The sequence below is a fragment of the Pongo pygmaeus genome, chromosome 5, assembly GCF_028885625.2.
Source record: "Pongo pygmaeus isolate AG05252 chromosome 5, NHGRI_mPonPyg2-v2.0_pri, whole genome shotgun sequence".
NCBI lineage: Eukaryota > Metazoa > Chordata > Mammalia > Primates > Hominidae > Pongo > Pongo pygmaeus.
Window position 1 is genome coordinate 110,346,742 of NC_072378.2, and position 27,794 is coordinate 110,374,535.

At 44.1% G+C, this 27,794-nt stretch overlaps 1 protein-coding gene across 8 annotated transcripts; it reads right to left on the bottom strand.

The window, feature by feature from the left end:
- DDO (D-aspartate oxidase) lies at positions 1–27,596 on the bottom strand. Of its 8 annotated transcripts, none has more exons than XM_054490474.2 (6): positions 27,269–27,507; positions 25,092–25,267; positions 20,019–20,127; positions 16,463–16,639; positions 4,886–5,021; positions 1–512 (listed from the first exon to the last, which is right to left on the bottom strand). In XM_054490474.2, exons 1-6 carry the CDS (start codon positions 27,427–27,429, stop codon positions 474–476), a joined length of 798 nt encoding a protein of 265 aa, XP_054346449.2. In that variant the 5' UTR covers positions 27,430–27,507; the 3' UTR covers positions 1–473. The 8 variants fall into 8 exon arrangements, with proteins under 8 accessions (XP_054346449.2, XP_054346451.2, XP_063522562.1 ...); XM_063666492.1 differs by lacking the exon at positions 1–512 and adding an exon at positions 22,200–22,268 and having other exon boundaries at positions 3,472–5,021; positions 27,269–27,505; XM_054490476.2 differs by lacking the exon at positions 16,463–16,639.
- Between the last annotated feature and the right edge of the window lie 198 nt (positions 27,597–27,794).

The window sequence follows — 27,794 nt, forward strand, 5'->3', positions numbered from 1 at the left end:
AAAAAAATGCTACATTTATTTCAAATATTTGACAAGTTATGAAAGTCCTGGAATAGGTTTCTAAGAACTACAACTCCCAGCGGACACATGTTCCACCATCCTTTTCTTCCTTTTTTCTAAAAGCTTTTAATTGATTGAGAAAAACTGGTTCAAATATCAGTTGATTTGAATGCATTATTCAATAAAAGGGAGAATATATGTCATTTTTAAAAATAGCCTTTCTGCTATACAACTGTGTCCAACTGGGCTATGGCCTTTCTGTTTAACTTTTTTTTTTTCTTCGTAAGCAAATAAAATCCCAAAAGTTAAAAAAAAAAATCCTAAAAGTTTGTGCATAACCTTTGCCTGCTGAAGAAGCACACGCTGGCAATGACAGGGCTCAAAGCAGCCTCGTTCCTCTGGGTCACAGACACAGCAGGCAGACACTCAGCCACAAAGGCCAGACACTTGAAAGCAGAGATTTAAGCAGGAAATCAGTTGTTCTTCATGTTCAGAAAAAAATAAAAGATGTTCTGAAACAGAAAACAAGAAAGAAAAAATAAAGCAGTCTATTCTCAGGCAGTAGCACAGATTACCCAGGAAGACCTCAACTTATATAAACATTGAAATCTTTGAAGTAAATGAAGATCAGCTGTGATAGTTAATTTTATGTGTCAAATGGACTGAGCTAAGGGTGCCCAGCTAGCTGGCAACACATTATTTCTGGGTGTATATATGAGGATATCTTTGGGAGAGAGAAGCATTTGAATCAGTAAGCTAAGAAGATTGTCTTCACCAATTGAGTGGACATCATCCAATCTGTTGAGGGCCTGAATAGAAGAAAAAGGTGAGGAAGGAAAAATTTGCTCTCTGCTTGAGCTAGGACATCTGTCTTCTCTGTCCCTCGATTTCAGCACTGTGGCCTTCAGACTTACTCCACTGGCTCCTCTGGGTTTCGGGCATTCAGGCTTGGACTAGAACTACATCAGCTCTCCTGGGCCTCTAGCTTGCAGACAGCAGATTATGGGATTTCTCAGCCTCCATAATTGTGTGAGCCAATCCTCATAAGAAATTTCTTTCTATATGTCTACATATGTCCTACTGGTTCTGTTTCTCTGGAGAACTCTGACTTATATACCAGTCAAATGAGAAATGCAAAGACTATTTCTTTAGATTTTACTATAGCAAGGGAGTCAGCCCATCACACTTATATTTGGCAGAGATTCAAAGGTAGGCAGAGGGGTGAGAAAGCTTCACAACAGAAAAAAGAGAAGACTTCGCATATGTCCTGATAGGCATGGGGACACTGTAGGCAAGTTAACTAGAAGCAAAGCGTCCTATGTGGTTGGTCCTAAGTTAGAAGTGGGGGCAAGCATTTTTTTTTTCTCTGATTTGTTCTAAGTTAGAGGTGGGGGCAAAAATTAGGGATGCTGTCAATTATTAATCAAGTCCTGGCCATTTTGTGCGAATTGTTATAGAAGTTGTTTATCTTTCTGGATTATTTCTAGAGATAGCAATATGGCTTCCTGCAAGTCTGATATACTTGTATAGCAGGCTGGCTTCCTGTGTCGTTTATTGTAGATAAGGGAATTGGTTTCCTGGGCAGGTTGCTGCAGCTTGTGGGCCAGAGTTCTATTTTTATATGTGGTCTAGCCATTGTCCATTTGTACATTCAGTCTGTTGTCTTTCAGATAAAGACAGATAGCTGTCTTGGAGCAGCTGAGCGATAGCCAGCAAGGTGATTCCAGTATTTCTAGAGAGCTATTTTGGGACAGCTAATTCTTCTAGGCCACCTTGCCCAGAAGTGCCTAAGGACACACTTGCCTAAGTGAGCACATCCCTCTGAACTCGATGCCCCAAGATGGCGAGGAAGGAAGGGAAGGATAATGGTGACACTAGCAGCGGGGGCCTAGAAGGAGGGGAGGGAAGGAGTGCTCAGTGGTTCTCAGGCCTGGCTCTCAGAACTTTGTGGACAGCTTTAAGTAAACACTGATGCAGCAGCTCCGCCCCACCCACCAGAGATTCTAATTTCATAAAGCAGGGCTGGGCATCAACATTGTTTAAAAACTTCCCAGGTGATTCTAAGGTGCAGCCCAGGTTGGCAGCTACTGACCAAAATGAATAATGTTTCAGAGACACTGGGAACAAATATTTAGCAATTAGTGAAAATGAAATCAGGGCATGCAGCCACAACTACTTTCTCAAGAAGCCTCCAGTCTTGCACTCTTGTAGCGTTGCACTTTAGAAATATAAAATGCAGAGTGAAGCTGAGCTAGAGTAACAAATAGGCAAAGTTCATAGAAGGTGAGCCCACCCCACACAATAAAAATGCCACAGGATCTAAACCACAGGCATAGTGAACAAAGGAGTACACTTAAAGCTGCTTCGAAATGACTGAAATTCTACCTATTCTGAACAGCGGCCTTCATTTTTATTTTTAACTATTAAGAAATTATTTCCTCCTTTAAAAAATGCTGTTTTATCATAACCTTTTATTTCTCACAGATTATGTATGATGCATATGTGTGCTTCCAGTCTGTCTAAACTTACACATTTCTCAAATACTTAAAACAGAATTCAGAAGAGTTGCACTTGGGGTATATAAACTCCAAAACCTCAAAAGAAGCACACACACACTCTATATACCAGGTATCCATCTTTTATTTTTAGTCATTTCTAAATTTTTGAATGTGCCAATGTATCTGAATCTGATACACCACCACCCCCTGGTGGAAATCTATAGAAAAGAGCCCACACTTGATTTTACTTGAGAATGTTAATACTGCAAGGAATGATTATGACTGCATAAAACACTAGTGGGCTTCTCTCACTCTCTACCAGCAGAATGTTCTCTGCAAACAAAATCATACGCACGTTCTGAATGAACACAACAGTAAAGCTGTAGCTGTGCTGAGAGCTTTCTCTTTCCCACACTTTCATTGGCAACCCTGTATCTCACTCAGGATGTCCAAAATATAACTTACTGTATAATTTAACAGAAGTCATCTTCCCCAAAAATTAAAATTAAATCCATTTCTCCTCAAGCCTTTTTTTTTTTTTTTGAGACAGAGTCTTGCTCTGTCACCCAGGCTGAAGTGTAATGGTGCGATCTCAGCTCACTGCAACCTCCATCTCCTGGGTTCAAGCGATTCTCCTACCTCAGCCTCCCAAGTAGCTGGGATTACAGGCACCCACCATCATGCCCAGCTAATTTTTGTATTTTTATGGAGACGAGCTTTCACCATGTTGGCCAGGCTGGTCTTGAACTCCTGAACTCAAGTGATCCACCCACCTCAGCCTCCCAAAGTACTGGGATTGCACCAAAGTACTGGGATTGCAGGCGTGAGCCACCATGCCCAGCCTCCTCAAGCCTCTTTACCTCAATACCAGCACGTCGTTTTCCATCCACCCAAGCTCTCTAGAGGAGTCACAATACACATGCACACATTAAAGGCTCTGAGTAGGCCTGAGTCAAAAAACAGGTTAAATTCATTTAACTCAACAATTCCAAGTCATTTTATTGTGAGACACATTCCCCTCCTCCCCAATACTTCTTAACAAACTGCGGAGTACTCTGATTATATTTCATTCAGAATGATTGTTCCACCTTAATTAGCAAATGAGTTCTTTGGCTACACATGCTGTTCATCTTCAAAAATGCTTAGGCAAAGCCAACCATACCGCAAACCAGCTCTCAATCATTTACAGTAATGGAATGTACAACCCCTAGGTGTTTGACCCCAGGCAGCTATTGAATTGATATGACATCCATAGGCAACTTCATCTCTGTCTCCTACCATCATTACCAGCTGAGGGGAGGAAAAGGTTGCTGCTAGTACTAGGAGTAAGCATGCTTTGTCTTCAATTAAACATAATAATCCAGCATTGTGTGAGCACAATGTAATTTTATTTAGAGGAATTATGTTGCTGACTTGGCTATAACCTAAGAAGATCACAGGCAGCTCGGCAATTGACAGTGATTTAAATGTTTTCCATACATTATCTCCTCCTGTGGATTTATAAGCCAAATGATATCAAAATCTCTATAGCTTCCAACATTCATATAAATCTGCATAGGTCCTTGGACATCAGTTCTAAAGAAATTTTACTCTATAAGAAGTATTTTTAACAAAAAATAGAGCTTTATGCCCTATGCCATTAATGCTAGACTTCCTAAGTAAGCCTACATGTCGCATCATTTCTTTTGTTGTTGGTGGTTTTTTTAGAGGTGGGATCTGGCTATGTTACCCAGATCGCACTCAAACTCCTGGGCTCAAGCGATCCTCCTGCCTCAGCCTCTCAAGTAGCTGGGACTATAGGCATGCCACTGTGCTCAGCTTACATGTTACACCACTTCTAATGTTGAAAACAAAGAAATGTCTAGTTAAACTTTCATGCAGTGGAAAAATTATTTGAACCTGTTCTGTGCTTTGATCAACAGTCTCTCAGTCTATTTGCTGTCATTTTATGTCATCTACAGCTTTGACTTGGGAATGGGGGTCCTGAGGGCATGGACACACTCGCTCACCAGCCTGGCGGCCTCCAGAGCAGTGCCCCAGTGCACCGAGATGCCCCCACTCCCATGGCCATAGTGGTGGACTACAGGCAGCCTCTGTCCACCTCTCGCAAGGAGCTCTGTCTGTAGTCGCACGCCTGGCCTGTAGGGCCTCAAGCCCACCTTCTCCCTGATGTTGCAGGCTCCATGGAGGGACGGCTCCAGAGCACAGCATCGGGAAAGAATCTCTCTGCTATTTTCTGCATCCGGGGACAGATTCCAGTCCCCTTTTTGCCTAGTTCCACCGAGGGTTACATGGGATGTACCAGGATAAATATATGTCAGCCCACTGCCATCTCGGATAAAATGCTCCACCCAAGGAGCCTGAACTTGGAGCACTTGGCCCCTTACAGGGAAAATCTTTGAGTCTCCTGCTAGCTGTCTGCTTCCAAGGCCTGAACAGTTGACCACGATGTCAAAGGACGGATGAAGTTCCCACAGGTCTTCTATTCGCCGAGTGAGTGTCCAGCCTCCACTTCCTTTTATCCTATGGAAGAGAGGCCATGAAGTGAACATTTGTTAGCATCCTGACCAACTACTTCCAGGAAGTAAAGAAAAGGAACCCAGGAACAAAAATTAGGCGATGATCTGATGAACAAACACCTCAGGAGCTTCCAGGGCCCAATCAGGCCAAATTCTAGCCATCAACTGCTTCACATCCTAGGAACTGGGGATTTCTAAAGTTGAATCTAAATGGAAACTACTTGAAAATTCAAAACAAAGGAAATTATACGCTTTGCCTTTTAAAATTTTGTAAAATTCCTATATTATTCTAGATGCTGAATAAATGCCAAGTTGACTTGGTATTTTAAATGTCCAAGCATTTCTTATTTATACCACTTATTTAACACCTAAATTTACTACCTTAAACATTTTATCTCATATTGTTAACTCTTGCATGCTCCTTTGTATTAGCCTGGTCTCCCTAACTAAAAGGTACAGGCGTCATATCCCCACCAGCTTTATGTCTACAACTATGTTAGCACAAGAAGAACACAAAATATTTGTAGCTGATGAGCTAAATGGCAGCTATGGTTGGTAATTATTATATTTTTTGGACCAACTATATCAATAGTGAAAAGAAATGGTTTATCCGGTACCTGTAGTCTTTATTTAAATTGAGGTAAAATACACATAACATAAAATTTATCATTTTGACGATTTTTAAGTGTAAAGTTCAGTAGTATTAAGCACATTTACCTTGTTGTGCAACCGTCATCACCATCCATATGCACTATCCATCTTCAGAATATTTTTATTTTTTCTGAGATGGGGTCTCACTCTGTCACCCAGGCTGGAGTGCAGTGGCATGATCTCGGTTCACTGCAGCCTTGACTTCCTGGGCTTAAGTGATCCTCCCACCTCAGCCTCCTGAGTAGCTGAGACCACAGGTGTGTGCCACCATGCCCGGCTAATTTTTTTGTATTTTTGATAGAGACAGGGTTTTGCCATGTTGCCCAGGCTGGTCTGCAACTCATGAGCTCAGTTGATCCACCTGCCTCCGCCTCCCAAAGTGCTGGGATTATAGGCATGAGCAACCGCGCCTGGCCTCCAGAACTTTTTTAATCTCTCAAAATGGAAAGTCTACCCAATAAACAATAACCCCCAGGACCTGTAATCTTATTCACAGGTCACTTGTAGAATAGAGAAAGAGACTATCAGCAGCTCTGTTCAATAGATGCAGGCCGAATGCTTGCATGCAGGGCGCTGCTAAGAGGGACCAGAAGGGTGTGAGTGACAGTGCCCTTCCTCAAGGGCTGACAGAGGAACTGGCAGACAGAAGCGTAAATGCTTGGCAGAATGGACTAAGTTCTACAGGAGAAGTGGTGTGAAATCAGAAAGCCTGGCTTTATGTCCCAGCTCTGCCTCACATTAGCTTTGAGCTCTTGGCCAACTCACCTCGCTTCTCCAAATCTCAGTTTCCTCATCTGCATCATGGGGAGGATACCTCCCTTGCCTGTCTCACAGGATGGTTGTGAGGTTCCAATTAAATAATGGCCACAACTTTGAACAGTCATCAATCACAATACATTTTAGAGGACTGATATCAATAAATCACAAATTCCTCAAGGGGAGAGATTGTATCTTATGCTTCTTATCATCCCTATGACCCAGCTAAGTGCCCCACACCAAGTGGACTGGAAGTAAGTGTTAGCCAATACTAAAGACAATATGAAATCCTGGTTTGGACCTGTGATGGTTAATTTATGTGTCAACTTGATTGGGCTATGGGGTGCTCAGATATTTGGCCAAACATACTCTGTGTGTTTCTGCAGAAAGTGTTTTTGGATGAGAAAAACATTTAAATCAGTGGGCAGAGTAAAGCTAATTGCCTTCTTTAATGTGGGTAGGCCTCATCCTATCAGTTGAAAGCCTGAATAAAACAAAAAAGTTGACTCTTTTCCAAAGAAGAAAGAATTCCTTCTGCTGGACTGCCTTCCAACTGGAGCATTGGCTTTTTCCTCTTTTTGGACTGGAACAAAAACATTGGCTCTTCCTGAGTCTCAAGCCTGCTGGCCTTTGGACTGGAGCTATACCATCGGCTCTCCTGGGTCTCCTGCTTGCCTGCCAACTCACCCTGCCGATCTTACACATCCTACTCATTCTTTTTGTCTGGAGAGAAATACAGGGTGGCAGAACTTTGGCATCTTCTCTCTCTGACTGCTGCAATCCAAGCCGTTTCAGGGAGAAACTGGGAAGGGCTGACCTTGAAAATGGAGGCAGAATGCTTTTTCCTGCATGCCCCTAAGAGAGCAGAAGTGATCATCGCAGCAGTTCTGAGCGCTATCTACTTTCAAGGCCAGATAAACAGGTTTAATGTGAAGGAAAATAATAAGAAAAGACAGAAACTTCTGTAATGGTGGTCAATGATGGCATGGGTTTGACAACTAATTTTAACTTAGCAAGGAGGGACTCTTTGAAGTGATTCTAACTTTCCACCCCACTTCCTGGTTGGAAAGTTTAACTGAAACTTGTATTAAGATCAGCAGAAAACTGGCCTTCTGATGCTGGATTGCATTTCTAGAAAATGTCTCATGTTCGTGGTGGTGCATGCCTATAATTCCAGCTACTCAGGAGGCTGAGATGGGAAGATCCCTTGAGCCCAGGAGGTGGAGGTTCAAGCCGAGATGACACCACTGCACTCAAGCCTGGGAGACAGAGCAAGACACCATCTCAAAAAAGAAAGAAAGAGAGAAAGAGAGAATGCCTCACGTTGATGAGCATGGAAGAGACCAAGATTGCTACTCAATGGCATCTTAGACCCTGATCCCAATAGCTCAGCTTCCTATTTCATCAAGTACAAGCCACAGGCTGTCATCTCAGCATCTTTGCAGTTCTCTGCATCTGACTGAAGGTCAAGCTGCTGGGCAGAGCTCCATCTGCTCAGTCTCTTCACACTCCCTCCCTCTGCAGAGACCTCTGAAGTATGTCCACTGAGCAGTTTCAAGAACAGCTTGAAACCCCTGGATTAGACTCATTGATTATTCAACAAGTATTTGTTGAGGGCTTGTACTGTACCCAGCACCATTAGGAGGCAAGAAGAACTCAGAGGCTATGCTTGCTCTGAGATCACATGAACCTGCACTGCACTTCCTGTTAAATGCAAGCTGCATTGCCAGCATCAATGCTTCAAACAGAACCTAAATTTGCTTGCTTTTTATTCTAAAAGTCCAAGGAAGGGAGTATATTGTTTACCTGAGACAAGGAAACCAGAGAAAAGAATCTGGCAAGCATCTACACTTTGAGGCCACAGAGAACCAATAAAGCCAATGGATTACTTTTTGGTGTAATTAAAAGTAGTTAAAAGAGAGAGAATGAAGCTGGAGCTACTGTTTTGTTGGTTTGTTTGTTTGTTTTATAAGTAAAACTGTTCATAGATAAAAAGTATTAAATATAGCAAATTTTATGGGGACAGATTGTTTTTTTGGCTCTCTCAGTAAGAATAACCAATTTAGAAGCTTAAATTATGTTCTTAAACATGTAATAATAGATAAATGTTTTTAAAGGTAAAATAATTCTGTAAAGGTTGTTTCTCCCCTTAACATTGGCATAGAAAGAAAAGTAAATTGGAGTTTTGTAGTAATACTGAGCAGCACATTTCAGTGTGTTTATAATCTTTCAAAAAGTGAACACGAAGAAAAGAGCTTTAAAAAGAGCTTAAGAGGCCTCTGTCCTTTACCATTCTTATGATCTCGGCCAAGTTATTCCACTTCTCTAAGCTTTAATCCTGTATCCGTAATATGGGGGTAATAATACTGACTCCCTAGGCTCGTTGTGAAAATGAAATGAGACAACATCTGGAAAAAGCATAACACTGTGTCTAACACACTATAGCTGCTCAATAAAGACCTTTTATTTTAAAAGAAGTGCTTAGGGGTTTTTCATACTACTGTAAAATACAAGACCCAGTGCATTACCTATGAGTATTCTTACCCTCCATACCTGTATATCACTTATGTTTCATTAAGGATGATATTTCAATTTTGAAAAGTTTTAACTGATCATTATTTGAACATTATTTTGATTTTGTGGGGTTTTTTTATTCTGACATTGTAGATTCCATGTGTTAATATTTGAACATTATGTTCTGTGCTCCAGATATCCTAATTAATTAAAACTCAGAATTGTTTTCATAATTTGGGGGAATAAGAGAATCTGCCAGCCTTGGGATTTCAGCAAATTTTTAAAACTCACTGAAATTGTTTCCTAGGGATAAGAATGCCTAGCTTATAGGGTTTTTACGATGATTATGCAAGAATTCAATAAGTGCAAAGGTCTTTTCTTTTCCATTTCAAGGATTCCCTGCTGGTCAAGCTACTGATAAAAGTCCAACCTGTGCATGGTGACTTCTTAAGCTATCCTAGTGGCTAGGCCTTGTCAGGCTTCCTGTGCTGGATTGCTCCCAGACCTTGGATCCCAGAGGAAAACTCACTAAATGTGCCTGGAGACTGGTCACTTTTATGCTGTTGTAATGCAACCACATAGTGAGGCCCAGTCATTATTATGTATCCCATGAGCAATGCATAAGATGGCACCAATGCATAGGAGGAAACTGTACCCAGAAGTCAGATGTTAAATTAGGTGACTAAGTGCCTGCCAGGCTGCTTTTATGACCATATGAGGTAGTTATTCTGGAAGTTTGGGATGACATGGTTGGAGGTACAAGAAGCATGATGACTTTCCTCTTGAGGCTTCTTGCAACTGAGCAAAACCTCATCCTGGAGACAGAGAATACCGTTGTCCCAACCTCCCATGAGGAAATAGGGTTAGGGGCACTCAAGAAGCAGGGCTCACGAAATAGCCCCAGCATCCTCTGGTCATCACCCTAAAACATAAGAGTGTCCATTTCCCCAAGCTTAAGTTAGCCCTCTGCTGGACTGCATCAGCCTGACCCACAAACATGGAGATGGTCATCCTCAGCGCCTTTCCTTCACCTCATTGGGAGTTTCAGCAAGGAGGTAAATTGAGTTGGCTGTGCCCCTGAGGAAAATAAGGGTCCACTAAGCAAATCTTAAACGTGTACACACATACACACACACACACACACACTCGGCCTCCCAGGAGCAGAGTCCCCTCATCCCCTCTCTGCTCTTGGAATCAGAGGCAATTCCCATACTCCACTGAAGCTGAAGCCATGGCGAGAAAGGAGTCTCAGGTAGCACTAAACACGGAGGTGGGGGCTGTGATGCGGACAGCCCACGGCTGGCAGCGGGGACAGGGGAAAAGACAAGCTCCTGGTGAGCTCCAGGGCAGACATGGCTGGCTAATGGGGCTAATGATGGTGCCGAGGAAGCCAGTTTCTTTCGTAGGCATTGCTGTGAGTCAGGCCGAGCAGGAGAACGCAAGATACAGGAGAAGAAAAAGGTGGGCACTAGAGGACGCTCCCAGAGAAAGTTACAGAGAGGCCTCATCAGAGGAAGGGCGAGGAAAGTACAGGGCAAGTAGCTCAGTGTGGCCAGTGCTGTTGTCAGCATGGGGCCTCCTTGGGGACACAGGATAAGGCATGGCCTCTTGGAAAGAGATCAACGTGTCCATGTTACAGGGCCCAGCACAGAAATGGGCCACCCAGTTTTCTGAATGTTGTCAAAGGCAGGACAATCCTGGTCCCTCTGGGAGGACTGATTTAGGTGGGCTGCCTGGAGGAAGACTTAATGCCTCGCTGACTCATTTCCTGGAAGGAGCCAGTAATAAAGCAGCAGAATTTAACTCCACTGGCAGAATATGATATGAAATATGACCTGCGTGGGTGATTCAAACTCTGTGGGGTTTTTGTTTGTGTTTCTTCTGTATATTATTGGGCATTATTGTTTTACTTTTTGTTTGAGAAGGAGATGATCTCTTCTATCTTTTGAAAAATAATAAAGATCTAATTTGTAGTACAAAATTTTTTTGTGGAAGTTTGTATTATTTCAGAAGAATCGTGCTTAGGCTGAAGCCATTGCTGTGTGGCTTGCTGAACAAATGCTTATTTTTGAATGAGAACACTGAAGGCTGAACACTCACATTGTGTGGAAGAGGCGTAGGTGGCAACAAAATAGACCCTGAGTGTGAGGAGCAAACAGAGATTGTGTGGAGTCCCATCTGGGTCGCCTGGCGGGAGGTCAGTGGGTGGCAGCCCACAGGGAGCCCCAGGTGTCGCCCCCTCACCGGGACGCGGCCCTGCCTCCCACCCCGCCTGAAATACTCGCCCTGAAAGGCTCGACTTCGGCTGAGAGGAGTCCCGTGCTGCAAAGCTTCCTGCGGGAGGAAAGGGGACACGTGGCCTTGTTCCTCCACCAGCCTGGTCGGACTCCGGCTCCGGGCTGCAGGGAGCTGATCTGCATGGCCAGGGGCCACCGGGCGCTGTCTGTGGAGGCCCCACACCGGGGTCAGGAGGGAGCCAGGTCTCAGGGGCACAAGGGGGTGAGGAGCAGAGGCACTGAAGTCTTCCCCCGCAGCACACCCTGTGCCTTCTGTCTAAGGCACTCATGTCTCAGCCGCCTTCCTGGCGGGCACGAATATCAAACAAACGGACTGAAGACGGTCTCCCCAGGACTCGGGTAAGAGGGCAGCCCTCGGTCCTCTCCTCCTCGCTGCCCATAACAGACCCACAGCCAGGAGGCGGTGTATTCCCAGGCACCGCCCCTCCGCCGGTCTCAGGCCGATGGCGTTGCGGTCCTCGCAGCCCCAAGCTCCCTGGCGGGGGGTCATTTTAAGTGGCGGGAAATGCTGACCGCAGGCCCGCATCCCAGGACGGGGTGGCAGGGTTGACCCAGGCCTTCCTCCCGCAGTCAGGGGTCAGGCCTGGAAGCACAGAGATGATGGAACTACGGGGCCTGTCTTATAGAAGGCGATGCTTTGGAAGCAGGAAGAAGACACCGTTCAGATAATATTTGATTCGGCGTAGAAATGACGGGGGCTGCCCGGAGCTAAAACACTCTCTCTCGGAGTAGTGGGAGCTGGGAGGGTGCGCAGGAGCGGGCCGGGGCGGGGACTGGCGCCCACTCACGGTCCCGCGTGGGGACCCCCAGCCCCCGCAGTGGAGGACGCTGCCCACGAGGCAGGGCGGCACCAGGACAGCTGGGAGACTTGTGAGGACTCCTCAGAGGAGGTGACTGTGTACTGGGGGGGAGGCTGGAGTCCCTGCCTCTGCCCCCTCCCACAGTGACACCTCTTCAGGTGCCCTGGGCCTTCACGCCCCCTCCAGAACTCTCCTCATCTCCCCAGGGCCTTATCAACAATTCGCCCCTTGAAGCAAGATGAAAGCAATGAGCCCTGTCTCCCAGGAGGAGTTAAGCATTTGCATTTCACTTCTAGACTTTAGAGACAATGCTTCAATGAAAGCTTGGGCCGGAGAAAGTTTGTGAAGAAACGCTTCACACACCCTTCCCTGATTACCCATAAGCTCAAGGCTATCACTAGGACTCAAAACTTACTCTGGCTCATCTGAGCCGCACCTTCTTTCAGCTGGGCACCCAGAGGACCCCGCTCTGGCCCTTCTCCAGCCATGCTTTCTTCTTGAGGAAGTGAGTGTGTGGGGCTCGGGCATGTGCCCAGCCAGAGCCCTCTCCCTTCACTTCCAGCCCGTCCTCTGGGGACCCAGGATCCCCATATTCCCTGTCCTCTTCCAGGACCTGCACTGTCTTCCTCCCAGGGGCAGACTGTGCCACTGTGTGCACCCCGGAGCCCAAGGAGTGGCCAAGGACAACTGTCTTCAGGGAAGGTATGGATAGAGCGCGGGTGCTTCCCGGCATGCTCCTGGGCCCCTTTGCTGCCATGTGAAGATGCAGGACTCTTAGGAATCTAGAAATTCTAAATGTCAACTTGGCCTTCCTGGTGGTCGTGGTAGAGGTGTGTTCTTTAGCTACACCTCAAATCAGGATTCACATTGCAACAGAGTGAACATTTCAGGGGACAGAGGAAAAGAGAATGGAAAAAGAGAAAAGACAGTTTCTTTCTGCACTGAATTCATAAATTTAAATTGTGGCATTGCAGCAGGTTTGTGTTAAGGGAAAGATGGTGGAAAATATTCATGAAAAGAAAATGTTTTTCTTCTCCAAATTTGGAGTGTGTGGAATTTTGTTGTGCCCCAAAGTAAAAAAGTGCTTTAAAAAAAAAAAGCAAATCAATTGAACATATCAAAAAGACACAAAAGCAGTTTGAAGGGGCTCCTACTCAGCTAATCTTGGACAATTTGAACATCAAAATGACGGGGGGGGGGCGGTTAGTTATAATTCATTGAATAAAATAGGTATCAATGAGTTCGTCCTGATATAAATACATATAGGAAAAGGAAAACTTCTTTACAGTAGAAAGCAAACTATATAGATGGAGTTATAAAATGATCACTTGGAAAACATCACAGTAATAAATAGTTCAGGCAAGAATCATCAATGGATGCTAAAACTCGTAGGTGAAAGTATTTTCATAGGAACTCGTTTAATGGGAATAGGATATTTACATAGTTTCAGGTATATCACAACAAAATATTTAGTAATTACAAAGAGAAAAAGTAGTAACCTCACAGTAGAGATAACCTGGCATTCTAGGTGATGAAAGTTAACAGCCCCAATAAGGGGATAAACTGATATCATCTGCCTCCTGCTATGATGCAATAAGGATTCAACACTACTTCTTATGCATTTCCACCCCAACATGCAGGGCCTCAATCCGATCCCCAGGAAACATCACACAAACCCCAATTGAGGGACATTCTATTATACAAAACAACTGGTCTGTACTATTCAAACTTGTAAATGTAATAAAAGACAAAGACAGACTAGAGACTAAAGAGACATGACAACTGAAGACAATGTGTGACTGTAATTGGATCATGGACTGGAAAAAAATTATGTGTTGTGTGTGTTTATATTTATATGTGGACATTATTTGGACAATTGGCAGAATATGAATAAGGTCCATAGATTATAGCATTGTATCAATATAATGATATTGATTTTATTATACTACTGTGTTTATGTAAGAGGATACCCTTGTTCTGAGAACAAGTATTTAAATATTTAAACATGGGGCCAGGCATGGTGGCTCATGCCTGTAATCCCAGCACTTTGGGAGGCCGAGATGGGTGGATCACCTGAGGTCAGGAGTTCGAGACCAGCCTGGCCAACATGGTGAAACCCCGTCTCTACTAAAAATACAAAAATTAGCTGGGCGTGGTGGCAGGCACCTGTATTCCCAGCTACTTGAGAGGTTGAAACAGAAGAATCGCTTGAACCCGGGAGGTTGCTGTGAGCTGAGATCACGCCACTGCACTCCAGCATGAGTCACAAGAGGAAAACTGCAACTTACTTTCAAATGCTTCTGAAAGAAAATATGTATAAGGAGTAAAAAGAAAGCAAAAATAATGAAGCAAAATGTTAGGAATCTGTATGAAGAGTTTATTAGAGTTTCTCTACCTCCCTTAGCTCTGTGTCTATTACCATCCCTGACACATTACCATCCCTGACACATACCCCTGGCCATCCCCACCCAGGAAAGCCCTTAATCAGCCTTTGACCATGTCTCTGAGGGAGAACAACACTCTTAGGTTCTCACTCATCTGCCTCTTCGTGATCTGCTGGAGACCACAGGGCTCCAGCCAAGTTTTCTAGAAAACTTACTGATCATTAAGATAAAAATCCAAGATGAGAAAGCCACACAATGGACTTGGGGGTAATAATGAAACTTCAGCCCAAACCACTAATAATACCAAAAAAAGTTAAACTCCTTAATGACACCTCACCTTTTATACACAATATTTTGTACATGTTCTTCCATTTTGAGCTTTTTTTTGGTTCATAATCTAAAAAATTATGCATTGTATTGAAAGGAAGCTCTACCATTTTTTGCCATGCCTAATAATTTCCACTTACCTAAATTTTATTTTATTTTATTGCCTTTTTCCACATGTTCTAACTTTTTTTGTTTTATTTTGTTTTATTTTATTTTATTCTGGATTTTATTAAGATAAGTTATATGATGCCTCAATTCCTTATCACTAGCATCAATGCTTCCAATATTGTATTTCTAGTCATTTTTAGAAGGGGGAAAATTCAACACTGCACACTATTGCCACTCAGGAAAGATGGTGATGCTGCTAAAATTTGCTTGTTGGCTGGTAGGCAACTCCATCATGTGGTAGCTCAAAATATACATTTATCAGCTGATGTAGACAAGTCCAAACTTGGCATGTAAACAGTGGTTTATGGGCTGGTGAACAAGGCACAAAAGGGCATGGGTTTTATGAAACTAGAACTTACAGAAGAAAAATGTCCCATATAAATTGCTAAGAGGTAAAAGTGAGAAGAGCACTTGAAAAGCTACAAAACTAGATCATGATGCCACTGACATGTGCCTAGCAGATCTGGGCTTCCTCCTTTCTGCTCCCATTCCAACCTGCATAAGTCTGTACTTTATTTTACCATGTGTGTTACTGTCATTGTTAATTAATATACAAACACATACACACACAGTCATCTGCAATAGACCATGAAATTATTTTAAAAAGAAATCACATTTTATCCTTCTTTTGGACCAGCTTCTAGCATAATGCCAGATATATACAAGTGTTCAACAAAAAGTTGTGTAATTAATGAATTATATGAATCAATTGTCCTATAACCTACATCTGGTAACCAGATCACTGTTGCCCCGGCCTACTTCAAGTCACTTTCCCAACGTTTACACAATAAGTCACATAGTTCCTATTTACCAAAATATACAAATATGGGAATTAAAAAGACCAATGTTTCACAACTCTCAAACATGCCTGCAAGTCCAGACTGAACTAAAGACAGATTTATTGATATATCTCAAATGAAGATACTCTTGATGTGTTTCCTAACTGGAAACTAAGTACTAGTTTCCTGAAAGTCCTGAAAAGTAAGCCAAAATGCAAGTTCAAGGTATCACAGGCTGAACTTAGTGAGGAAGCAGTGACATAATTGGGATAGGTCCTGAGTTTCAGAGTTCTTATTTAAGACAAAAGGAAATAATGAAACTTTTTTTCTTTACCACAAATGAGAAAAAATTCAAAAATAATTTACAATAAGCAAAGATTCTCTCATCCAAAGAATTAGAGTAAATCATATCATTTTATAGCTGGAAATATATTCTCCAAACTGTTCCACTTTACAGGTGAGGAAAACTAAGATACTGTTTCAATAAGAGGGTTTTACCTGGGGCAAGCAGGGTAGGGAATAAGTCAGGCTTCAAAGTACACACCAAAAATAGAAAATAAATTACTAGAAGCATGGTGTGACTTAGTCCTTGTGACACAAACACTGTCTTCAGATTGTTTTACAAAGCCCTAGCCATTTGTGAGTGGCAACGCAATGCAAAAGAGCTCTGAGGAATGCCAGAGACTTTTCAGTATGTATTTTATGAATAGCTACGAAGTGATTTATGGCTATGACAGATAAGGAAATAGCAGGGAGCATTTCAACTGACCTTTTCTCCAACCACGGGAGGTAGGCAGGGCATTCACATTTCAGGGTTGTAAAAGCCTGACCAAACACATACTGAGGGAATTTCTTCAGCTCAGCCTCAGTCATCTTTCGAAATCCCAGAACCACGTCAGCCCAGAATGGCACTTCTTCGGTAGGAGTGCTCTGAAATATCTGCCAACTCAAACATATTAAGTGAAAATTTTTTCCTGAAATTTGTGAAATAACATATTTCTAGTAAACTTCACATGACATTCTCTAGAGCATTTATTTTATTTTATTTTATTTTTGAGACAGAGTCTCACTCCATCACCCAGGCGGGAGTGCAGTGGCACAATCATGGCTCACTGCAGCCTCAACTTCCGGGGCTCAGGCAATCCTCCCACCTCAGCCTCCCAGGTAGCTGGGACCACAGGTGCTTGCTACCACACCCGACTAATTTTTAAAATTATTTGTAGAGCCAGGGTCTTACTATGTTGCCCAGGCTGGTCTCAAACTCCTGGGCTCAAGTGATCCGCCCGCCTTGGCCTCCCAAAATGCTGGGATGACAGGCATGAGCCACTACACCTGGCCTAGAGCATTTTAAAAATTTAGTTTCTATAAACACAAAGAGAAAATGATCTATTTTACTATTCTTTTAGGTTCAGATAACTCAGTAGCTAAATAGCAGATGTTGGTGACTGGGCAAATAAAACATCTTAAAAGTAACATGCTTTTTAAAGATGGAATTTAATACTCCTTTTCTAAAAAGCTCCTGCCTAGATTTGGTTGTTAACAAGAAGGCTGTAATAGTACTACTAATAGCTGCTATGCAAATGTTTAGATTTGTAAATATTGGGTTGTTTTCATCAGTAAATGAATAAATGTTATAATGCCAGACGTGGTGGCTCACACCTGTGATCCCAGCACTTTAGGAGGCCGAGGGGAAGTTCGAGACCAGCCTGGGCAACATGGTGAAACCCTATCTCTACAAAAAATACAAAAATTAGCTGGGTATGGAGGCGCAAGCCTGTAGTCCCAGCTATTGGGGAGGCTGAGGTGGGAGGATCAACTGAGCCCAGGGAGGTCGAGGCTGCAGTCAACTGAATTGGACCATTGCGCTCCAGCCTAGATGAGTGAGACCCTGCCTCAAAAAAAAATGTTATAAATCATCATTGCTCAAAAATAGCAAGGAAAATAATTTGAATGCTATGCATAGTTGCTAATAATTCCCACATCGGAATATGTATCTCTAGGTAATTGATTCAGAACAGTCCCCATGAAGGCACAAATGTCCTTTACTGCAGGGCTCTGTGCTGGCCCACTCTTGCCCTGGGCTAGCTTGCCCTCTTCCATATCTTCACCACGACCTACAGGCCAGACACTTAGAAGGCTACATTTCCAGTCCTGAGCACTTAGAAGGTGATATCTCCAGTCCATTTTCTCTCTTGAGCTCCAAAAACAGATCCAGACCCATGTTACCTACTCCCCACTAGATAAGTCCACTTAGAAGTCTCATGCATTTGCACACACATGCATGCACGCACACACACACATCCACTCTTTTCCCAATCCTACCTAACTCAGAAAATGGTACCCGTCCATGCAGGTGCTAATGCCAGAAACCCAAGAATCATCCTTGATTCTCTCTCCCTACTCACCTCTCATACACCATCAACTGACAAGTCCTATCACATCTCCTCTTAGGCATTTCTCAAGTCCATCTACTCTCTGTTTCTACGATCTACGCCCAATCTATCTCATCATCATCTCTTCCCACAAATCTATTCTCCACACTATAGAAAACATATTTTTGAAATGCAATTATGACCAGTCACTTCACTGTGTAAACTCCCTCAATGGCTTCCCATTTCTCTGGACTTCCTTCAGTCCCTCCCACACACCACAGTCGCCCTAGACTCAGGTCTAGGTGTAAGCTGTTTCCTCCACTTGGAATGCTGTCTCCTTCATCTCCCGCCCTGCCTCGCCCCCACTTCACCTCTACAACATCACTAGACTAACTTACACTCTTCCTGATGGTCTCGGATGAAACACCTTGATCTGGGTGGCTTCTCATCACTTCCCAGAGCAAGTTTCTTCTCCAGACATATGCTTCCTTAGCACCCTGGCCTCTTCCTTTTGGTAACTCATGTCCCATTGAGTTTAGTAACTCATTTGATTTACTGCATTCCCTACAGACCATAAGCTACATAAGGGCAGGACTGTGTCTTCCTTAAAAATTAACTCAACACATAATTGTTAAGTATGTACTGTATGCCAAGTGGTATTACTAAATTGCTCACTGCTATATCCCTAATACCTAAGAAAGAACCTGATACTGAAGAATGCTGAATATGTCATTTTGAAGGAATAAATAGATGAATAAGGCTATATACTTATGCCAAAGATGCACAGGGGATTTGAATTTTGGACATGGCTGTTCCCAAAAATTACTTAGAGCCAAAATTTGTGAATTAGACTGACTCATGTTGGTTTTGGACACAGAGTGTGACTGTAAATCAAAGAAAATGTTTTTTCTACTTGGCTCATCAACTGGCTCTAGATTTAGTTATACAGAAGAATCAATCCATAGATTGATAGAAAAGCAAAGCTGCTACTTTGGGGAGGGGCTTTTGGGAAATTACTGACGTCAGCATCATCTTGGTGTTTGTGATGGTAAGGAAAAACAAGAAGAGAAAAAGGGTAGAAATTCACCCAATGCAAGTGTGTATACTAGACTAGCAGAAAACATCAGTGGGCAGCCTGACATCAAAAGAGGAGATAAGACACATTTTTTCAGAAGGCCGCGGAAAGACTGTTTTATCACACAGGATAACATACGTATGTTACAAGTGTAATATGCACCAATGACATGTATGTTACAATGACACTGAGATGTAAGCCAAAAGTGATAGAATATTAAGTGATCTCAGTTTAAGAAGATATTAAAAGATGTCATGTTTTAAGTGCTCGTCTTACTAATAGAAATGTTAAATAGCATTTATTCTCAAATTTTCATTTAATTATGCATGCCTACTGAAATTATACATTAAAAATGAAATACAAGTGTGCTAACAGTTTCAGAAATATTTTTTCCCAAATGGCACTTCAAAAGGCAAGTTTAGTGACCTACAAAATTTCCTTATTTGGAATATCTCATTCTCCAAGAACACCGAATAAATAAGAAGTCTCTCTCCCTTAGGTCTCTGCAGCCATCCCAACATCATACCTGTTTGCTTTCCATCAGCTGTACCATCCCCACATCACTCAAACCCAGCATTTACCTCCTGCGTGTTTTTTTAACCAAATTTGCAAATCACTGCATGGTCTCTGAGGAAACCCAAAATCAATCATATTTGTGATGAGAAACTATGATTGTTGTTTATTGTTAAAAAGTCTAATACCATAACTTGTCTTTCTTTAGTTCTTTGGGGTAAAGCCTATAATGCTCTTTCTGAATCCTCCTGCATCTAAGTCAGCACTCTGCTCACAGCAGCTACTCAGTAAATATTTTATGTTGAACTCTAATGCCTGTTAAGATCATGCTACACTCTAAAATAACTTCAAATTTCTTCACTTACCCTGATACCAAATGAACACCAGCATCTCCAGCTTCTGCAGAATTGGCAATTGCAAAGAGGTGATTAAAGGTCTCTCTGAACCACTGCTTCTGCTTGTGAATGGGTGTATCTGTAATCATGGAGAAAAGCAAAGTGGGACAGAAAGGAAAATGATGATAATGACAGTGCTTCAAATAAGCTCCTTCCTAGAAACTTGGAAAAAAAATAAAGAGGCAAAAATAAAATAAGGAGGCAGGGAGGAACATTAATATAAAGTGTCACATTGTGGCAGAGGATCTGTCAGCAACAAGAGATTTACATGTTGACACACGCTGTTCAAATCTGCTCATATGATTAATCAATTGAGGGAAAACAGGCCAATAAGGGCAAAACCTGGCCTGGGAGCTAGTTGGAAGGTGGTTTTTGGTACTAGGTATATTCCAGACGTCCTTCGCAGGTCTATAACCAACCTGAGCAGAGCTTAGTTCATGGCTGCGGGATCCAGCTGGCCACACAGTTGAGACAATAGGACCAAGGACGGAGGGCCTCTTTCTTGGGGGCTGAAAACATAGTGGATGACATAGGCAGGTCTGTGGGGCCCAGGCCAACCGGGACAGAGAACAGACTGCACCTCGATGGGGAGTCCCAGGGGCTTGCCTCCTGGTACAAGGAAACAAGGCTTGCATGCTGGAGGCGAGCCCCCTGCAGGCCAGACCTCCCAGCAGGGGCTGCCATTACCCTCCACACCATGGAATCAGGCGCCAGCCAGAGTAGCACTCCTGAGACCAGCAGGGGCGTGCAGGGACTATACCATCCCCCAGGCACCTCTGCCAGAGCACATGGGGTTGGACCCAGACACAACTTTTGGAAGAGTGCCAGGCCTGTTGGGGAGGAAACAAGAGGCAGCATTTAAGCCTCAAAATAATAGTGTCCAGTGTAGGCACAGAGAGAGCAGGAATGATCCAAAATCACAAATTCAGCTGTGGCTGAAGTATGTGGCCGTCTGATTCCTGTGGAAGGATCATGAGAGAGTGACTAGGGTTAGGCCAGGGACCAGGGAACAATAAGCCTCAGGGGCTGCTATGAGGGAAGCCACAGAGGAGATGAGGGAACTGAGGCAGAGAGGGTGCTAAGTTGGTTTCACTTGGAGAGGTGTCCCTGAAATTCAAGGAACAGATAGAAATACCTTTGGAGACATCCTGCTTCCCAGGCAAAGCCCTCAGATCACTGAAGGCATGTCAGTAGTGGGATTTTCAGACAATTTGCTTGTTATAGGGCCAATAAATATTTCTTTAGTAGCGAATCTATACTGCCATCTTTAAACATGTGCCCATGTGAAATTAACACTATATTCCAAAATCTCACACTGGGGATGCTGCTTTAGAAATAAGGAATAAATAAATAATAAGCTGCAGAGAGAACTAAATTAGGCCTCAAATAGATTTTACCCAACTCAAATAGATTTTATGCCACTGTGTGAGGTTGTATTAAAATGCAACTCCCTGTTCTCACCCCAAACCTTAAAAACAAAATGGTGGCTGAGATTCATATGCTGCAGAAGTCATCCCAAAGAACAGATAATTCCCATCCAACAGTGGGTCTAGGAAGCCTGGTGACCTAATTCATGTTCAAGTCCTGGTAAAACAGAACTATAGCTGGAATGGTGGAAACAATAGCAAATTCAATATAGCATTTACTATGTACCAGGTACTGTTCTAAATGCTTTACATATATCAACTCATTTAAACCCCACAACAACCCTATGGGACAGGCATGGCCTCCATATGGTATTGACATTTATGAGCACAGGAGATAGTTATGACTGGAGCTCATCTGAATAGTGTCTAGGAAAGAAACCCAAAGAGAAGACCAAAGTCTTTATCTGGCAGCACCACAGAGAGAAAAACCCTGGTCCAGGAGACCCAGCCACCTGGCCAAAGAGAGAGTTCGGGCCTCGATGGCCCTATGAGCCCTCAGATGAGCGATCGCCTTTGAGGGATGATTCCATGACTAGCTGGCAGCCTTCTGAACACTCACTCAGGCCTGGTATAGGCAAGGGAGAGCCTGGAAAATGGTCCCAAGAACTCTCGTCACAAGAAAAGCACTTAGTGTAAGCTGGTGTATTAGTCTGTTCTCACACTGCTAATAAAGACATACCCGAGACAGGGTAATTTATAAAGGAAAGAAGTTTAATTGACTCACGGTTCAGCATGGCTGGGGAGACCTCAGGAAACTTACGATCATGGTGGAAAGGCAAGCAAAGAAGTCCTTCTTCACATGGTAGCAGGAAGAGAAGAATGAGAGCTGAGCTGAGCAAAGTGGGGAAAGCCCCTTATAAAACCATCAGATGTCCTGAGAAATCACTCACAATCACGAGAACAGCAGTATGGGGTAACTGTCTCCATGATTCAGCTACCTCCCACCAGGTTCCTCCCACGACATGTAGGGATTATGGGAACTACAATTCAAGATGTGATTTGGGTGGGGACACAGCCAAACTATATCAGCTGGTATCTGGTGGGTACACCAGGTGCCTGTGTTTGTTTCCTGGGAGGCAGTTCCCAGGAGCTGACCAGCCAAGCTCCTGAACCTGCAATGCCAAGGCCACTGCTATTACCACCCTAATAAAAGATATGTCTATTCTTTCTTAGGGGTCTTTGGACTGGAAAACACAAAGCACCAGCAAAGGCAGGGATGCTGTGCTGAAAACAAGAGTGTTAAGGAAACACATGCAAGTTTGATGCTAGGACCCCAGCCTCTTCCCCTGTCACCTTCTCAAATGCCAGCTGGCATCCGGGCCTTCACCTTCCCCAGGCAGGACATGGAACCCTCTTCCCTAGGAAACATGACCCGCCCAAGAAGAAAAACTTAAACTGAATGACATCACAGATGTCCCCAAATAAATGGCCCTGCCCTCTTACTCCAGCGAGCTCACCGGCAACAAGACCTATGCACACACTCAGAAATTCCCATCTGCTATTCAGGGTCCACTCATAAACATCAGCAGACAGGTAAAGAATACCACACGGCCAAGAAAAACCTCTATCATGAAAAATGAGAAAATCAAAAAACAAAAACAAAAACCTCCCACAATTTGGAGATGACAGATACTCAGATACTATTCAGGGAGGAAGTTTTTAAAAACTGTTATCAGTATCTTCATAAAGATAAGAGAGGACATTGCAATCCTCTAACACAAATAAGATGTTATAACAAAGGAAAATTCAGAGAACAAAAAAGAGCTTTGGAATATTAGAAACGTTATAGTAGAAATAAAAAATTCAATAGCAAGGTAAAAAATAAAATTGAGTAAGTCTCCCAGAAAGTAAAATAGAGAGAGATAAATAGGAGGAGGACAAAGCTAAAAGAATTGGAGGACCAGTCTGGGAGGTCCAGCATATTAACTTTTCCAGAAAGAGGGAAAAGGACTTCAGAAGGGAGGAAGTTAACAACTGAGTAACTCAAAGACTGCTTCTTACATTGAAGAACATAAGTTTCCAGATTAAAAGGACAGGGCAATTTTTATATTCCAGATTGCTGGGGTTTGTAATCAATGTTGTAACCTGTTTGATGGTTTAAACTATGGGCATATATAACTTTGATAAAAAATAAAAAATAAAATTAAAGAGGAAAAATAGAGTGGAAATGAGGAAATGGGGACAGTGAGTATAAACTTCATTACTGCAGCGTGATTTTGGTTTCTATTTAATGCTGTTTTCTTTCTCCCCCATTTCAAGTGGAAAATACAGAAAGGAAAGGATGCATGGACATGTTCAAAAATCAATGCATTGGTGGGGCACGATGGCTCATGCCTGTAACAGGGAGGATTGGGAGGCCAGGAGTTCGAGACCAGCCTGGTCAACATGGCAAAACCTTGTCTCTACTAAAAATACAAAAATTAGCCAGGCATGGTGGCTCATGCCTGTAGTCCCAGCTACTCAGGAGGCTGAGGCATGAGAATCTCTTGAACCCCAGAGGTGGAGGTTGCAGTGAGTCAGTGAGCCAGGATTGTGCCACTGCACTCCAGCCTGGGTGACAGGGCAAGACTCTGTCTTAAAAAAAAAAAAAATCCATGCATCTTCAGGGCTTAATACATATTAACTAATTATGATTGACTGATTACAAACATATTGATAATTGTTCTTATACAGGCTTAGAAGTTAGGATAATTTTAGCTCCCTTACAAGTAATTTCTGGCTTGATAGTCATTACTGTTGTCAGTGGGAAGACAGAGCCGCCAATCATGTAGTTGTCAGCGCTGTTCATTGCATGCTTCTGCTATCCATCTTCTGGGAACTATAGAATCACACTTGCTGGCCTCCTGCTGAGGATGGAGACATGAGGCCTGCTCTGCCAATGAGCCATCATCAGAAGCGTTGAAAGTCGCTTCCTGTCCAGAGTGTTTAATCACAGAGGCAAGAACCTCAGAGGTCCCCTCCCCTCCGCCCCGGGCACATGCGCTGATGACAATCAGGATGACAACTGCTCCATTGGCTTAGGTCCCTGATGACAAGCTGGCCCCTTGCCGATGCTCAATCCACATGTAGTGTGAGCAAGAACAAACTTTTGCCTTTTAAACTGCTAAGATTTGGATGTTGTTTCTGTCCTGCGGCATAACTGAGGCTGTCCTAAGAGATGAACCAACAGGATGTTAAAACCGCACATTATGGCCAAGCATGGCGACTGTAATCCTAGCACTTTGGGAGGCCAATGGAGATGAATCGCTTGAGGTCAGGAGTTGGAGACCAGCCTGGGCAACATGGCAACACCTTCTCTCTACAAAAATAAAAAACTAGCCAGGCATGATGGTGTGCACCTGTAATCCCAGGTACACGAGAGGCTGAGATGGGAGGATCACTTGAGCCTGGGAGGTCGAGGCTGCAGTGAGCCAAGATTGCACCACTCCACTTTAGCCTGGGTGACAGAGTGAGACCCTGTCTCAAAAAAAAAAAAAAAAAAAAAGGAAGAAAGGAAAAAGAAAAAACCTGCATATTACACTTACACCTATAGCCAGCCATCTTTGTCAATAGAATTCCACTAACATCATTCTATCTGACATCTATTGTATCTGATAGAGGAGCTGAAATCTCTCACCTGGATAAGTGTGAGGAATAAGCATTCCAGCTGCCACATCACTGGTGGTGTCTGGAGTAAACTTGTCTGAAATGACAGTAACGAAGCATCGGGGCACCAGTTTGGAGATGCACACAGCTGTGGAGAGCCCCACCACACCTGCCCCGACAACTGCTATCCGTGCTGTGTCCATGGGCCTGTGAGGAGGGAAATGGGGGCTATACACCTTGTTTTAAGGATTTTCCCATCCAGACAAAGTTTGGTCTTGACAGTTTTTTCCTTAGGTCTTCAGCTGCTCAGAATAAGACTTAGCCTATTGGTGTTTCTTGTGGGATAAAGAGGATGTCTCCACAAGCTCACTTTCCATTAAATATTGGGGTATAAGCAAGAAGGTCTCCATGGGCTTTTAGAAAGTAGCACAAAACTGGCTTGGATTTGCCTTTAGAACACCCAGCCAGTAAGTAGGTCTGCATTTGGAGGAGTTTTCTACTCATTCTTCACCCTTTCCTTTTTTTTTTCCCCCTGAAATGGGGTCTTGCTCTGTTGCCCAGCCTGGAGTACAGCGACGAGATCTCGGCTCGCTGCAACCTCCACCTCCCAGTTTCAAGCAATTTTCCTGCCTCAGCCTCCTGAGTAGCTGGGATTACAGGTGCCCACCACCTCACCAGGTTAATTTTTGTATTTTTAGTAGAGACAGGGTTTCAACATGTTGGCTAGGCTGGTCTCGAACTCCTGACCTTATGATCTGCCGGCCCCAGCCTCCCAAAGTGCTGGGATTACAGGTGTGAGCCACTGTGCCCAGCCTCATCCCCCTTTCCTAAACCATTTTCCCTATGGGCACAACCTAGGGAAGGCTGACAGAAAACCGCAGAGCTGTAGTCTCTGCTCCCAGAACTACCTGAGGAACAGTGGTGAGGTGCATGACCCATGAGCAACTCAAAACTCAACTCTGTCTACAAACTTGTTTCTAATAATAAGGACATTACAGAAAGTTTCAGCAGCTGAACTCAGTCTCCTCTGCCATCTGCCACTGTCACCGGCCCCCTCTCTGTTCTGGACTGGTTCGTAACCTGAGGACCAGCCCATGGTCTCCTAGCCTCCACTCCCTCATCTGTAACACAGAACAGATGGATTACTTGCTCCTTTGGGTGGTAAATAGGAGAGACCCAGTAAGGTGGTCTCATAAAGGGGGCTCCTTGGGAGAGTCCAAATGGAAATGCAGGGGACAGACATCCAGGAGCCCGGGCCGGGTGTCCTAGGGCTGGCATCCGGCGTCCCACCCGTCACCCATGGAGCTTTGCTCCACTGTTAGCATCCCCGCCTGCCTTTGTTTCCCTGTTTTTGGCTTTCCTCATCTGTTCCTGCTCTGACTCTCTCTGTATGGCTCAGGTTTAAACTCCAGAGAGAGAAAATGCAATTGTACCAGTTGGTCATTGCATCCCCTGTTAGACAAAATTCTAGCACCAGGCCAGCTTGCTGGGCTAAACCAGCCTCTGAGTCTGCCCTTGGCATAGTTGCCCTTCTCTGTCCAAAGCACAGTAATCAGGGCACTGGGCCACATGGTACAAACCATGGTCACCCACACACAGAGGTTCACCTTTCCTCTGGAAGGGTGGGCAGCTTCCTCAGCAAGGGCTGTTGGCAGGAAAAACGTGGGCTTTGTTGTTAGTGGCCTCTGCTTTCTCTTCCAGTTCTGAAGATTCTCGCACTATGAGATTTTAAAGCCCTCCAATGAAGTTTAGTGTGTTATTCCTATTCCTCGAGCAGTCTATGCATTTCTGTGTTAATTTGATACGTTAATTTGATTGCCGTACGGTAAGCTGGTCAGCTGAGAGAGAGTGGGCCTGCCAGGGCTGAGGGAAGAGAAGGCAAGGGGCCCAGGCCGGAGCAGCCTGGTGGGGGCCAGCTTGAGGAGAGCTGCCCTGCAGCCACCGATGACCTTATTAACTTCACTGTTTCACATCAGCCTCCCGTGTCCAGCAACTCTCTCAAAACAGCTCTAATAAACTAAGTTGAAAGGGCAAGCAATCTGTGGCTAAGAATAACCAACTGCCAGGGAGGAGGAGTGAGCAAGCAACGTGGTGTGTCCTGGCAGAGTGGCCTGTCCATCACTGTCCCCTGACCCTATTCAGACACACCCCCAAACTCCCAGACCACGGACTGAATGACCCCTCAGCTGAAAGCAAGAATTCAAGTACCTGTCTCTGAAAAAGCAGTCTTGGAAGCCACCAAAGTCTCTGGCACCAAACCTTGTTTCCCAGTGCCTGGCTCGTCTCGTGCCCTGAGGGACAGAGGGAAAGCGAAACTGCTTCCCATTGGTGACTTGATTCAGGACATTCCCCCTGGTCTTCCTTTCCATTGGCCTGCATGGCTGTCTCTGTCACCCATTGCCCTGGAGAAAGGAGCAAGTGACCTCAACCTGTCATCTCCATGGCGCTGTCTCTGCCAAGCCCTTCCCTTTCTGGCCCGTGAGCCCTCTGTCTGGCCGCCAGCCTGGGCTTTCTCCAGCTGATTTGTAGGTATGGTGAATAATGGGTGAGCCTGTCCAACTTCCAACCTCATTTGGCTGCCCACAGTTAGCCGGGTGCCTGGCTCTGCTGGGTCAGCTGGTGGGGGAAGCAGGAAGGAGGGGGTGAGGGCTGAGTAATGTTGTTGATTGATTGGAGCTGGAAACACTATTCAGGAGATAATCTAGGACAGAACCACATGATTCTTTAGCCCAGC

Bases quoted from the DNA above. Each gene is read 5' to 3' on its own strand.
- DDO (XM_063666492.1), bottom strand. From the start codon at position 27,429: ATGGAAAGGAAGACCAGGGGGAATGTCCTGAATCAAGTCACCAATGGG. The intron at 25,268-27,268 runs GTACTTGAATTC...CCCTCCTCACAG, and splicing joins GACTGCTTTTTCAGAGACAG to GCCCATGGACACAGCACGGA. The intron at 22,269-25,091 runs GTGAGAGATTTC...TACCATGTGAAG, and splicing joins TATTCCTCACACTTATCCAG to AAGGACTTCTTTGCTTGCCT.